The 14,397-nt window shown below is 38.2% G+C and overlaps 1 protein-coding gene across 5 annotated transcripts in view; it reads left to right on the forward strand.

The window, feature by feature from the left end:
• BOD1L1 (biorientation of chromosomes in cell division 1 like 1) overlaps positions 1-14,397 on the forward strand; it is a 64,311-nt gene that overhangs the window by 8,552 nt on the left and 41,362 nt on the right. For 4 of the 5 annotated variants that reach the window (XM_035294038.3, XM_035294041.3, XM_035294040.3 and 1 more), the window contains exons 3-6: positions 3,842-4,032; positions 4,538-5,149; positions 5,703-5,852; positions 8,281-8,447. In XM_035294038.3, the coding sequence (XP_035149929.3) occupies positions 3,842-4,032; positions 4,538-5,149; positions 5,703-5,852; positions 8,281-8,447 (1,120 nt within the window). Of the gene's footprint in view, positions 1-435; positions 538-3,841; positions 4,033-4,537; positions 5,150-5,702; positions 5,853-8,280; positions 8,448-14,397 lie in introns of all 5 variants that reach the window. The other variant, XM_035294043.3, reaches the window with a different exon arrangement.

Consider the following 14,397-nt stretch of genomic DNA (forward strand, 5'->3'; position numbering starts at 1 on the left):
ATCATAGCTTACTACAGCCTCAACCTCCTGGGCTCAGGCAGTCCTCCCAAGTCATCCTCCTGAGCGCCCACATGCCCAGCTTATTGTTGTATTTTTTTGTAGAGACAGGGTCTCATTATGTTTCTCAGGCTGGTCTCCCAACTCCTAGGCTCAAGGGATCTTCCCTCGGCTTCTCAAAGTGCTGGGATTATAGGCACGGGCTACCTCACCTGGCCACTACTTGTTTTAGAATGTAACTATTTGCAAAGACTGGAGGACCTTCTATCCCTGCTATACCCTCAAAAAGGGTGACTAAGTTATTTAAAGAGCTTTCAGTCTCCCTGACATGACAAGTATTTATGTTTAAGTACATCTTTGAGAATGAAGTATAGCTTTTAAACTGTTAAACAAATCTGTCTTATACCTGCCACCTCTTAATCTCCTTTTGTCCCATAGGAACTGCTCCAAAGCCTCTCTAGTCTGATAGTTTCAACCAACAGGAAGCCCCACAAATCAAAATTCACACCCTGACTGAAAGAAAAACCTATTTAGCTACAGGTAATACTAGAAACCAGGAGCCTGGGGCTCAGACAGTATCACCTTGTACATAAGCAAAGAGGGAAATTAACAATAGCTTTGTTGTCTACATTTTAAAGGATGTGTGAGGAACCTGTAAAAGAGTCCAGGTGAGATCAAAAGATGCCATTAGAGGGCTGCATAATAATACCTGCTGGGAAAAGGTCAAACCTGTTTCTAGAAAAAGAAGAAACAAAAGAGATCTGTTGGGTGGCAGGCCTGTCCTTTCCACAAAGGCCTTCAGAGAACAATGACCAAAATAGCTTAGGACTGGGGGATCAGAGAGTGGAGGTAGGGTATAGCACTCCTTCACACACATTTATACAGAGCTCTACCAATTACATAGTGCTTTCATTCAGTGATTTGCATAGCTACCTCTCTGTTCACAAATGATTGCATTGCTTTAAAAGCATATTTTTTGGGAGTCTGGTATTCTTTTTCTTCACACATTGACACTCAGATTGAAGGCAAACTTCCTGGTGCATTTACTTTTATAGCATACAAAATGTATAAGGTAAGGGGGCAGTCATTCTGTTCTTTTATGTGAGGGAACTAATCTTAGTCTTACACATGTGAAAATTAAGTACTTAAAATTACTGCTGTATCAGTAAGACACTGATCACAAAATCATGTTTGGTGAGAGGTAAGGGGTTCTTGTGGCTGCATCAGAGATTAAATACTGGAGCAGTTTACCTTTGAGTAATGAGGAATCTCTTTTTCTGGAGACATTTTGAAAGAGGAAAGGCAGCTGCCTTCTCTTGGATTATTTAGACATTGCATTTCCTGGGACATTTGTAAATTTTCCTCTAGCTATATTACTTAATTTTTATTTTTAAATGAACTATTTTCATTTCATTTCTGTAACCTTTTATGATACTGGTAATAACATTTTTAAGTGATTATTTAGTTGTGTTCAATCTGAAGGTATAGGGATGGACTAGTCCCTATAAATAAATGTAATTTCAAACAGTTTTTTTTTTTTTTTGAGGCGGAGTTTCGCTCTTGTTACCCAGGCTGGAGTGCAATGGCATGATCTCGGCTCACCGCAACCTCCGCCTTCTGGGTTCAAGCAATTCTCCTGCCTCAGCCTCCCGAGTAGCTGGGATTACAGGCACGCGCCACCATGCCCAGCTAAGTTTTTGTATTTTTAGTAGAGACGGGGTTTCACCATGTTGACCAGGATGGTCTCGATCTCTTCACCTCGTGATCCACCCGCCTCGGCCTCTCAAAGTGCTGGGATTACAGGCGTGAGCCACCGCACCTGACCTCAAACAGTTTTTCGTACATATGCTTTAAGACATACTTGACTCAGTTAGATTGAGCTACCTGCAGTTGCCATTTTTGTAAGACAAAAATAGTCTAATACCAGCAATTTCAGATGGTTCAACTTAATAGCTGATCTGCTGACTTAGTAGGAGGGAAAATTTTATTCTACTTAAGCTTTTATTTGTACAACAGAATCTGAAAATCCTAGATAACTGAATAATGATCTTAGCTAAACAGAATTTAAAAGGAAGACAAGGAAGTAATTTTAACCAGAAAAACGCCAGCTGTCAGCATTTTGGCTTTGCCCTTGACCTAGGGCTGTGGGTCTTCCCCACTTGGGTGAGGCAGTTATGGCCCCTAAGTGCAGTATGATAATTAGCACTGGACTCCATTTTTCTGTAAGATCAGAGCTGACCTCTGTGAGAAAGGACTAAAGTAGAATTATTTTGTTTATTTGCAGGATGAGAGGCTAGAATATAGGCAAACAGAGAAAGAGACTAAAGCAATAATTTGGGAGTGGCTAGTTTAATTTTTTCTGTGTATACCTTATTGTACCTTAAAACCTTTTTAAGATTGCTTTTTAAAATATCTTTTCTACCTACTACATTTTAAATACACCTCTAAGATGTAACAATATTTGCAGGATTTGCATTTTTTTTTTAATCTTAGAGCTTTAAAAAGCAGGTAACCTACTTTGTGCTGAGTTGGCTCATTTTTCTCTATGGCCCACATAAGTAGAATTGTAGTTTCACAAGGCGACAAGATGCCTCCAGAAATGAAAATCTATTCCATCCTGCACTCCAGATGGAACTACACTCAGAAATAGCATTAGTAAAGTGTAAGGAAAGATGGCTTCTCACCCATTCCATAGAGAGAAACTGAGGCTTAGAAGCTAGACGTGACTAGCACTTTGATCTTCCAGCACTCTCCTGGGTATTTTGACTCCTCCACTTCTTTTTTTAGGAAGAAACAAGATTTAATTGTGTTTCTTAAAATAAACTCATGTTCTCATGTTCTACTCAGATGCCTTTGTGTGGAAGCACACTTCACAGGTGGTTGTCCTCATCACTCTTTTGTCTCTTGTATATGATGTTTCTTCAACTCTGTGTATCCTTCTTCCCTTTCCCCTCTGTGGAAATCAAGACTCGACTCAAATGTCTTTTCCTTCATGAAGCACTCCTAAGTTATCTTGGACATATCTAACAATTTCTTATTCCTCCCTTTTCCTACAGTGCATAATGTATACTAGTGCCTGTCAGCTCACGTCTTAATTGTTTGTGTCTGCCTCCCCAACCAGAACAGGGACCAGGTCTAATCTGTAGCTATGCAGTGGCCACCATAGTGCCTGTTATATAGAAGACACTTTTATAACATAATTGTTGAATGAATAAATCATGCAGTTTTTACAGCAGAAAGATAATAAAAAGAAGGCCAGAAGTCTTGTTTCTCTAATTTTTTTTTTTGTCTGAAGCTTTTCTTCTTTTATTTTGTAATTTGATGAAATTACCCTTTGTGTGTATTCTTTGGTTTTTCTGGGGACTCTAATGCTTATAAAAAGCTTACTGTTTTGTTTAAAAAAAAGTTGTGGAGTCCATCCATAGGTTTATTTTGTAACCAGAACTCAGCTGTTTAGTGAGCATATTTCTACGTGCCATGAGCAGAGTAGGGGTGAGATAAGCATCAACTGTATACTGGATCCTAGGTGGTGTACTGTGTCTAATTCTAAGGGTGTTTTGTTTGATCTGTTTCAATATTTCCACTAGTGACACAGTGGTAGAAAAGTTTACAGACTTTTATATTATGATATATCTAAATGCCACTATAGCATGAAACTTTCCATTGTCTATCTATATCAAAATAAATGGATTAAGACAATTTAAGGATGGATGGATGGATGGGTAGACAGACAGGTAGATGATAGATAGATAGATAGATAGATAGACCATTTTAATTTAAAGTAATTAATGCAAATAATACAATATTATTGCTTTACCTTTCCATAAATTATCTTGTGTTTCAGATCAGGAATGTTGGAGTCTGGTATTGACCGAATTATTTCTCAGGTTGTGGATCCAAAGATCAACCACACATTCAGACCTCAGGTGGAGAAAGCTGTGCATGAGTTTTTGGCCACACTAAATCACAAAGAGGAAGCAAGTGGCAACACAGCTCCTGATGATGAAAAACCAGACTCTTCCCTTATTACACAAGGTGCTTTGCTTTTACTCTTGGTCAGTTCCATTGTTTTTCTTCTTGAACTGAGTATCAAGCTAGGGATATTTGGTTCTTTAAAACATTTCTTTATTTGGCTATTCCAGTGAACTGTACTTACTTTAAATATCACCTAAATTCCTCAATTGCCATAACATTTCCTTGTTTAGATTAATAAAAATAGTAAGCATTTTATTAATAGGGTATGTGCGAGTGGGCATAATAGAAGGAATTATCTAAAATACTTAGAGAATATAGTCTTTTGCTAGGAAGTAGACAATTCTCAGGTTTGCATGGTGCCCTTCCTAAAATAGCATATTAGAGAGGTAGATAATTCAGAATATGGTGTATTCTAGTACTGGTACCTGAAACTTTAAAAGAATATACAGATGGTATGCACAGCATATGCATCATACAAAGATGACAGTGGAGGTGCGGTATTGATGTGGGAGAGGTATTTTCCCTTCTGATTAAATTTATTCTAAAACTTCTCTTTTCCTTTAAGGTGTTCCTGCTCCTGGGCCCAGTGCTAATGTAGCTAATGATGCCATGTCGATATTGGAAACCATAACTTCTCTTAACCAAGAAGCCAATGCTGCTAGGGCCTCAACAGAAACATCAAGTGCCAAGACCAGTGAGAGAGCATCAAAAAAACTTCCAACTCAGCCAACCACTGATACTAGTACTGACAAAGAAAGAACTTCAGAGGACATGACTGATAAAGAAAAATCTACAGCTGACTCTGGAGGTGAAGGACTGGAAACAGCCCTAAAGTCTGAAGAGTTTAGCGACCTCCCCTGTCCAGTTGAAGAAATTAAAAATTACACAAAAGAACATAATAATTTAATTCTGCTAAATAAGGATGTTCAACAGGAAAGCAGTGAGCAAAAAAATAAATCAACAGACAAAGGTGAAAAGAAGCCAGACAATAATGAGAAAGAAAGAAAGAAGGAAAAGAAGGAAAAGACTGAAAAGAAATTTGATCACTCAAGAAAGAGTGAAGATATACAAAAAGTTAAAGATGAAAAACAAACAAAGGAAAAAGAAATAGAGAGCTTAAAACTTCCTTCAGAAAAGAACAGTAATAAAGCTAAAACTGTTGAAGGGACCAAAGAAGGTATATAAAAACTTACAAATATCTACAAAGTTTAAAGATCAAAGTGTATCTATTTTGGGATCAGGGAAGTATCAAATTTGCCTTCACATTTTAATAAGTTTATTTAATATTTGTATTTCAAAACATTGGAAACTTACATCCCCTTTGCTTAAGGAGAAAAGCAATAAACATTTGTATTTTTCTTTTCTACACTAATATATCTGTTGACAGAGTAAGTTAACAGAGAAACTAGGAATTTATAATTTGTTGTATAATTTATTCACATACATTATTTTAAGCAACTTAATTCATAGTTGCATGTCCTAATCTTTAAAATATTGGGTAGTAAATACTTGTTACTTAAAATTCATTTTTTATTATACATTGTAAATTAATAGTTTAGTTATTTTTACAGAGTCTACTTTGCCTTTGTATTTTCTATAAACCACTCTGCCTTATTTGATAGTTTGACATGTATTTAAAGCAGAAAATTTTAAATGTAATTTAGTAATTGAGCTCTGAGTATGTTCTCATAATAAGATGATTTTTTCTGTATTTTGTTTTCCTCTTGAAGATTTCTCTTTGATAGACTCTGATATGGATGGGCTTACAGACATCACTGTTAGCTCTGTCCATACCAGTGACCTTTCATCTTTTGAAGAAGATACTGAGGAGGAAGTTGTAATGTCTGATAGCATGGAAGAAGGAGAGATTACATCAGATGGTAAAGCATTTTACTTAATGCCTTTGAAACATCCTGTTGAGCATTATTTGTATATTCTGATATCTATATCCTGAAAGACAGTGTGGTATAGTAGCAACAACATGGGACTTTGTAGTTGGAAGATTTGTTTGTGAGTCCCCTCTCCAAAGTTGTATGTCTGAGTAAGCTTCGTAAGTTACTAACTCTGAACAACCCTTGGTTCTTCATTCCTTAACTTTATCCCCTGGTATAATTATTAATTTAAATTTTAGAGGAGGTAATATATATGAAGATGCTTTTTATTTGTGTGTGTCACATTTGGGGGGCATCATATTCCACAACACTGCCCTCAGTTATGGTACCAGTTGCAAGTTCAGGGTTCCCCAAGACCACCTTTAGATTTGATAATTTGCTAGAAGGGCTCATAGAACCTGCTGGAAGGTGGTATACTCAGTTATAATTATGGTTGACTACAGTTAAGGTACTCATATTAAAATCAGCCAAGGGAAGAGGCATATAGGGCAGAGTCCAGGAAAATTTCAAACAGTAGCTTCCAACTGTCCCCCTTGATTTACTTCCTCTGCATTGATGTCTGACAACATAAGCAGGATATTGCCAACCAGGGAAGTTCACCAGAGCATTGGGATCCAAACTTCTTACCAAGGCTCCAGCATGTAGTCAGAGTTGGCTGCCCACCTGGCTGATCTGTCTCTACCCCTTCTAGAGGTCAAGCTCATACATACTCCGTGACCCAACACTTCTGACCTTAAATCATATTATTAGACTATTTAGCTTGACTCAAGAGCCTTCAGCACTCTGAAACACTCCAGTCAGGCATGGCATTCCAGAGGCTTAGAGATTACCTCCCAGAAGCTAATACTAAAGGCCAGACCTTTCTGGACAAAGCCGAATTCTTTACAATACAGTTTGTTTTTCAGAAAACCCGTCCTGAGCACTTCCTATCTTCTAGGCACTGTGCTAAGGACATTCCATGTAATAACTACCGTAGTCCTCAGATCAACCCCAGGAAGTAGGTGCAGGAGAGGAAACAAAGTCACAGAAAGACCGTATCTTGTCTAGTCATGCAGCAAATGAGCACCAGTGCAGATTTCAAACCTGAGTCCATGTGTCTTACCAATATCTTATGCTGTTCTTTACCACACGATTAAATTCTGTTTATGACTACTAATTTAGGAGTAATAAGAATACTGAGTTTTAATTATAATTGCCTGCAGATAACATCTTATAAATTTGTGGCTAGCTTTCAGATAGGTTACCTAGAGAGAAAATCAATCGTAGAAGAGAAGAAGTAGACGCTTTTAATACTGTAGATGTGTTCTGCAGTCCTTTTCATTTTTTTTTTTCTTCAGTTTCTTCAATTTTTTGCTAAAAAACGTAGCAGCAGCACTTCCTAGTTGTCATATCTGTCCTCATGAGGTCAGCTCTGTATTACCTGTTTAGGAAGAGTGCTCTCCATCCTGTGAACACTCCACTTTCTGCCCTAACTAAAATTAGTTCTTGATGCCTTTTTGAGTCTGCTGAAGTTTTTTTCCTGGATAAGACTAGATTTTATATATATGGGATTTTAAAAGTTAGAAGAAGATGGCTATTTTAAGAGTACTATGTGGTAGGAAATGAAAACCTTGTTTACTTTTTTTTCTTCTTGATGTGTCAAAGCGAAACAAATTCCCTTTCCGTTATTGATTCCCACCTCTTCCCTAAATGAGAAATTTAGAGGTGGTCATTAAAATCTCAAGTTTACTTTAAAGTACAGCTTCCAGTGGATTTGTTGAACCTAGTAATGATAAAGCATTCTTATCAAGTCCAGTGACAAATAAGAATTATTTGTCAAGAGAACACTGAGGGGAAGCGGAGGCTGTTAGGCTGGATAGCTCCAGTGCCTTGGGTTCCTGCATAGGCAGATTGAAGCCCAGTCTAAACAGTAAAACAAAATTTACGCTTAGCTCGTCAGAAATCACCAATTAACCTCTGACTAGGGACTTTCCACCAGATCCTAATGCAAATAAGGCACACACCTAGCTGTAGCCAATCGGTCATGTATTTCCTCTTTTGTGTTCAGCCTATAAAAGCCCTCTGCTCATGCTGCCAAAGTAGAGTTCTCAGACCTCTCGTGATTCTGTGTGATGCCAGATTCATGGATTATTCTTTGCTCCAAAAAACTGTTAAATTTAATTTGTCTGAAGTTTTTCATTTAACAGCGTAAGTAACTATAATGTCTACTTTTCCATTGTCTTATTTATGTGTGAGAAGCTGATAAGATACAAAAATGTGAATTATAGCTTTTGAAAAGTCAGTTTCTGAAATGTTCACATCCTGGTATTTCCCCTTTTGGACCGCCTGTTGATCTTGTCTATGCTGCTTGTGCAGCATCATGTTGATTTTATGCTCATTCACAGGCACACTCCTCTTTCTATTAACTTTCTTGCAGATGAGGAGAAGAACAAGCAGAATAAAACAAAAACTCAAACTAGTGATTCTAGTGAAGGAAAAACAAAAAGCGTACGGCATGCGTATGTCCACAAGCCATATCTTTACTCCAAGTACTATAGTGATTCTGATGATGAGCTTACTGTGGAACAACGACGACAGTCTATTGTAAGTCCACTTTGTTCTGCGGTTTTCACCTAGTCTGTGTGTGGGGTGCTGCTATGCATGTGAAGCAGAGACATACAGGCTTTGCCTTCAGTCACCTTGTCATTTAGCTAGGTAGAGTAGATAAAACATGTGACAGATGTTTGTGTCATTAATGCTAATACAAGTGAATATCCCTTATCCAAAATGGGTAGGACCAGAGGTGTTTCAAATTTTGGATTTTTTTCACAATTTGGGATATTTGCATATATATAAGTGCGAAGTCTTAGGGATGGAATGCAAGTCTAAACATGAAATTCATTTGTGTTTTTTATATACCTATGCACATAGCCTGAAGATTATTCTCTACAGTGTTTTTAATAATTTGGTACATGGAACAAAATTTTGACCAGTCACCTGAAGTCAGGTGTGGAATTTTCCACCTCTGACAGATGTCAGTGCTCAAGGAGTTCAGATTTTCAGATGAGGGCTGCTCAAGCTGTAGTAGTGAAACCGGTACCAACCCAAATGCTTCACGTATGGAAACGTTTGAATCCAGTGTAGATCCATACAAAGATAAAGTATGCAGCTATTAATGTACAATTGAGATGGAATGCTATCCACCTATTTCTTGGATTCGAAAATATTTCCAGTAATAAAATATACCCCTAAATTAATTACAGCTTTTTTAAAGAAAATTACTACCTTGTTACATATGTATGTTAGTTTTAAGATAGCTTGCAATTTCAGAAACATTAAAACATGAAAAGTTGTACAATATGAAAATCTCAGAACCAGGAAATATTGTTACATAGGATTTCAAGAAACTATCTCAATATGCTAGTATTAGTGATTTGCCTTCCCTTCAGTCTTATCTCTTGAAAAAGTTACATGGTTAGATGTTATATACCTGCTTAGGATTTTTGGCACTCCAGGCCAGAAAAGGGTAGTGGGAATAGACAATGACTGTGAATTCTTTCTGCTTTTTTTTTTTTTTTTAATTTTTAAATTTTTTTTATTTTTTAATTTTCTTTATTTTTTTATTTTTTATTGCATTTTAGGTTTTGGGGTACATGTGCAGAACATGCAAGATAGTTGCATAGGTACACACATGGCAGTGTGTTTTGCTGCCTTCCTCCCCTTCACCCACATTTGGCATTCCTCCCCAGGCTATCCCTTCCCAGCTCTTCCCTGCCCCACTGTCCCTCCCCTATTCCCCCCAATAGACCCCAGTGTTTAGTACTCCCTTCCCTGTGTCCATGTGTTCTCATTTTTCATCACCCGCCTATGAGTGAAAATATGCGGTATTTCATTTTCTGTTCTTGTGTCAGTTTGCTGAGAATGATGTTCTCCAGATTCATCCAGGTCCCTACAAATGACATGAACTCATCGTTTTTGATTGCTGCATAATATTCCATGGTGTATATGTGCCATATTTTCCCGGTCCAGTCTATCATTGATGGACATTTGGGTTGGTTCCAGGTCTTTGCCATTGTAAACAGTGCTACAATGAACATTCGTGTGCATGTGTCCTTATAGTAGAACGATTTATAGTCCTTTGGATATATACCCAGTAATGGGATTGCTGGGTCAAATGGAATTTCTATTTCTAAGGCCTTGAGGAATTGCCACACTGTCTTCCACAATGGTTGAACTAATTTACACTACCACCAGCAGTGTAAAAGTGTTCCTATTTCTCCACATCCTCTCCAGCATCTGTTGTCTCCAGATTTTTTAATGATCGCCATTGTAACTGGCGTGAGATGGTTTCTCAATGTGGTTTTGATTTGCATTTCTCTAATGACCAGGGATGAGCATTTTTTCATATGTTTGTTGGCCTCATGTATGTCTTCTTTTGAGAACTGTCTGTTCGTATTCTTCACTCACTTTTGAATGGGGTTGTTTATTTTTTTTCTTGTAAATCTGTTTTAGTTCTTTGTAGATTCTGGATATCAGCCCTTTGTCAGGTGGGTAAACTGCAAAAATTTTTTCCCATTCTGTTGGTTGCCGATTCACTCTGGTGACTGTTTCTTTTGCCATGCAGAAGCTGTGGAGTTTGATTAGGTCCCATTTGTCTATTTTGGCTTTTGTTGCCAATGCTTTTGGTGTTTTGTTCATGAAGTCCTTGCCTACTCCTGTGTGCTGAATGGTTTTGCCTAGATTTTCTTCTAGGGTTTTTATGGTGTTAGGTCTTATGTTTAAGTCTTTAATCCATCTGGAGTTAATTTTAGTGTAAGGTGTCATGAAGGGGTCCAGTTTCTGCTTTCTGCACATGGCTAGCCAGTTTTCCCAACACCATTTATTAAACAGGAAATCCTTTCCCCATTGCTTGTTTTTGTCAGGTTTATCAAAGATTGTATGGTTGTAGATATGTTGGGTTGCCTCCGATGCCTCTGTTCTGTTCCATTGGTCTATATCTCTGTTTTGGAACCAGTACCATGCTATTTTGATTACTGTAGCCTTGTAGTATAGTTTGAAATCTGGTAGTGTGATACGCCCTGCTGTGTTCTTTTTGCTTAGAATTGACTTGGCTATGCGGACTCTCTTTTGGTTCCATATGAAGTTCATGGTGGTTTTTTCCAGTTCTGTGAAAAAAATCAATGGTAGCTTGATGGGGATAGCGTTGATTCTGTAAATTACTTTGGGCACTATAGCCATTTTCATGATATTAATTCTTCCTAGCCATGAACATGGAATGTTTCTCCATCTGTTTGTGTCCCCTCTTATTTTGTTGAGCAGTGGTTTGTAGTTTTCCTTGAAGAGGTCCCTTACATTCCTTGTTAGTTGTATTCCTAGGTATTTTATTCTCTTTGTAGCAATTGTGACTGGCAGTTTGTCCTTGATTTGGCTCTCTTTAAGTCTGTTATTGGTGTAGAGGAATGCTTGTGATTTTTGCACATTGATTTTATATCCTGAGACTTAGCTGAAGTTGCTTATCAGTTTCAGGAGTTTTTGGGCTGAGGCGATGGGGTCTTCTAGGTATACTATCATGTCGTCTGCAAATAGAGACAATTTGGCTTCCACCTTTCCTATTAGGATACCCTTTATTTCTTTTTCTTGCCTGATTGCTCTGGCTAGAACTCCAGTACTATATTGAATAGGAGTGGTGAAAGAGGGCATCCTTGTGTATTGCCAGATTTCAAAGGGAATGCTTCCAGTTTTTGCCCATTCAGTATGATATTGGCTGTTGGTTTGTCGTAAATAGCTTTTATAACTTTGAGATACGTTCCATCAATGCTGAGTTTATTGAGGGTTTTTAGCATAAAGGGCTGTTGAATTTTGTCAAATGCCTTCTCTGCGTCAATTGAAATAATCGTTTTTTTTTGTTGTTGTTTGTTTGTTTGTTTTGAGACAGTTTCGCTCTTGTAACCAAGGCGAGTGCAATGGCATGATCTCGGCTCACCGCAACCTCCGCCTCCTGGGTTCAGGCAATTTTCCTGCCTCAGCCTCCTGAGTAGCTGGGATTACAGGCATGCGCCACCATGCCCAGCTAATTTTTTGTATTTTTAGTAGAGACGGGGTTTCACCATGTTGACCAAGATGGTTTTGAACTCTTGACCTCGTGGTCCACCAGCCTCGGCCTCCCAAAGTGCTGGGATTACAGGCTTGAGCCACCGCGCCCGGCCCAGTTTTTGTCTTTGGTTCTGTTTATGTGGTGAATTATGTTTATAGACTTGCGTATGTTGAACCAGCCTTGCATACCTGGGATGAATCCTGCTTGATCATGATGGATAAGTTTTTTGATGTGCTGTTGCAATCGGCTTGCCAGTATTTTATTGAAGATTTTTGCATCTATGTTCATCATGGATATTGGCCTGAAGTTTTCTTTTCTTGTTAGGTCTCTGCCGGGTTTTGATAACAGGATGATGTTGGTCTCATAAAATGATTTGGGAAGGATTCCCTCTTTTTGGATTATTTGGAATAATTTCAGAAGGAATGGTACCAGCTCCTCTTTGTATGTCTGGTAGAATTCGGCTGTGAACCCATCTGGACCTGGGCTTTTTTTGTGTGGTGTGCTCTTAATTGCTGCCTGGACTTCAGACCTTGTTATTGGTCTATTCATAGTTGCGGCTTCCTCCTGGTTTAGGCTTGGGAGGACACAGGTGTCCAGGAATTTATCCATTTCTTCCAGGTTTACTAGTTTATGTGCATAGAGTTGTTTGTAATATTCTCTGATGATGGTTTGAATTTCTGTGGAATCTGTGGTGATTTCCCCTTTATCGTTTTTTATTGCATCTATTTGGTTGTTCTCTCTTTTCTTTTTTATCTGTCTGGTCTGTCTATTTTGTTGATCTTTTCAAAAAACCAGCTCTTGGATTTATTGATTTTTTTGAAGGGTTTTTCGTGTCTCTATCTCCTTCAGTTCTGCTCTGATCTTAGTTATTTCTTGTCTTCTGCTATGTTTTGAGATTTTTTGATCTCGCTCCTCTAGCTCTTTCAATTTTGACAATAGGGTGTAAATTTTGGATCTCTCCACTCTTCTCATATGGGCACTTATTGCTATATATTTTCCTCTAGAGACTGCTTTAAATGTGTCCCAGAGATTCTGGCATGTTGTGTCTTTGTTCTCGTTGATTTCGAAGAACTTCTTTATTTCTGCCTTCATATCATTGTTTATCCAGTAAACATTCAAGAGCCAGTTGTTCAGTTTCCATGAAGCTGTGCGGTTCTGGGTTAGTTTCTGAATTCTGAGTTCTAACTTGATTGCACTATGGTCTGAGAGACTGTTATGATTTCAGTTGTTTTGCATTTGCTGAGGAGTGATTTACTTCCAATTATGTGGTCAATTTTAGAGTAGGTGTGATGTGGTGCTGAGAAGAATGTATATTCTGTGAATTTTGGGTGGAGAGTTCTGTAAATGTCTATCAGGTTTGCTTGTTCCAGGTCTGATTTCAAGTCCTGGATATCCTTGTTAATTTTCTGTCTGGTTGATCTGTCTAATATTGGCAGTGGAGTGTTAAAGTCTCCCACTATTATTGTGTGGGAGTCTAAGTCTCTTTGTAAATCATTAAGAACTTGCCTTATGTATCTGGATGCTCCTGTATTGAGTCCATATATATTTAGGATCGTTAGCTCTTCTTGTTGTATCGATCCTTTTACCATTATGTAATGGCCTTCTTTGTCTCTTTTGATCTTTGTTGCTTTAAAGTCTATTTTATCAGAGATGAGAATTGCCACTCCTGCTTTTTTTTGCTCTTCATTTGCTTGGTAAATCTTTCTCCATCCCTTTATTTTGAGCCTTTGTGTATCCTTGCATGTGAGATGGGTTTCCTGGATACAGCACACCGATGGGTTTTGGCTTTTTATCCAATTTGCCAGTCTGTGTTTTTTTGATTGGTGCATTTAGCCCATTTACATTTAGGGTTACTATTATTATGTGTGAATTTGATACTGCCATTTTGATGCTAGCTGGCTGTTTTGCCTGTTAGTTGATGCAGATTCTTAATTTTCTTGATGCTCTTTAGCATGTCGTGTGTTTTTGGAATGGCTGGTACTGGTTGTTCCTTTATATGTGTAGTGCCTCTTTCAGGAGCTCTTGTAAAGCAGGCCTGGTGGTGACAAAATCTCTGAGTACTTGCTTGTTCACAAAGGATTTTATTTTTCCTTCACTTATGAAGCTCAGTTTGGCTGGATATGAAATTCTGGGTTGAAAGTTCTTTTCTTTAAGGATGTTGAATATTGGCCCCCACTCTCTTCTGGCTTGTAGTGTTTCTGCCAAGAGATCTGCTGTGAGTCTGATGGGCTTCCCTTTGTGGGTGACCCGACCTTCCTCTCTGGCTGCCCTTAGTATTTTCTCCTTCATTTCAACCCTGGTGAATTTGATGATTATGTGCCTTGGGGTTGCTCTTCTTGCAGAAAATCTTTGTGGTGTTCTCTGTATTTCCTGGATTTGAGTGTTGGCCTGCCTTGCTAGGTTGGGGAAGTTTTCCTGGATAATATCCTGAAGAGTATTTTCCAGCTTGGATTTGTTCTC

This window comes from Callithrix jacchus, chromosome 3 (assembly GCF_049354715.1).
Source record: "Callithrix jacchus isolate 240 chromosome 3, calJac240_pri, whole genome shotgun sequence".
Classification (NCBI taxonomy): domain Eukaryota; kingdom Metazoa; phylum Chordata; class Mammalia; order Primates; family Cebidae; genus Callithrix; species Callithrix jacchus.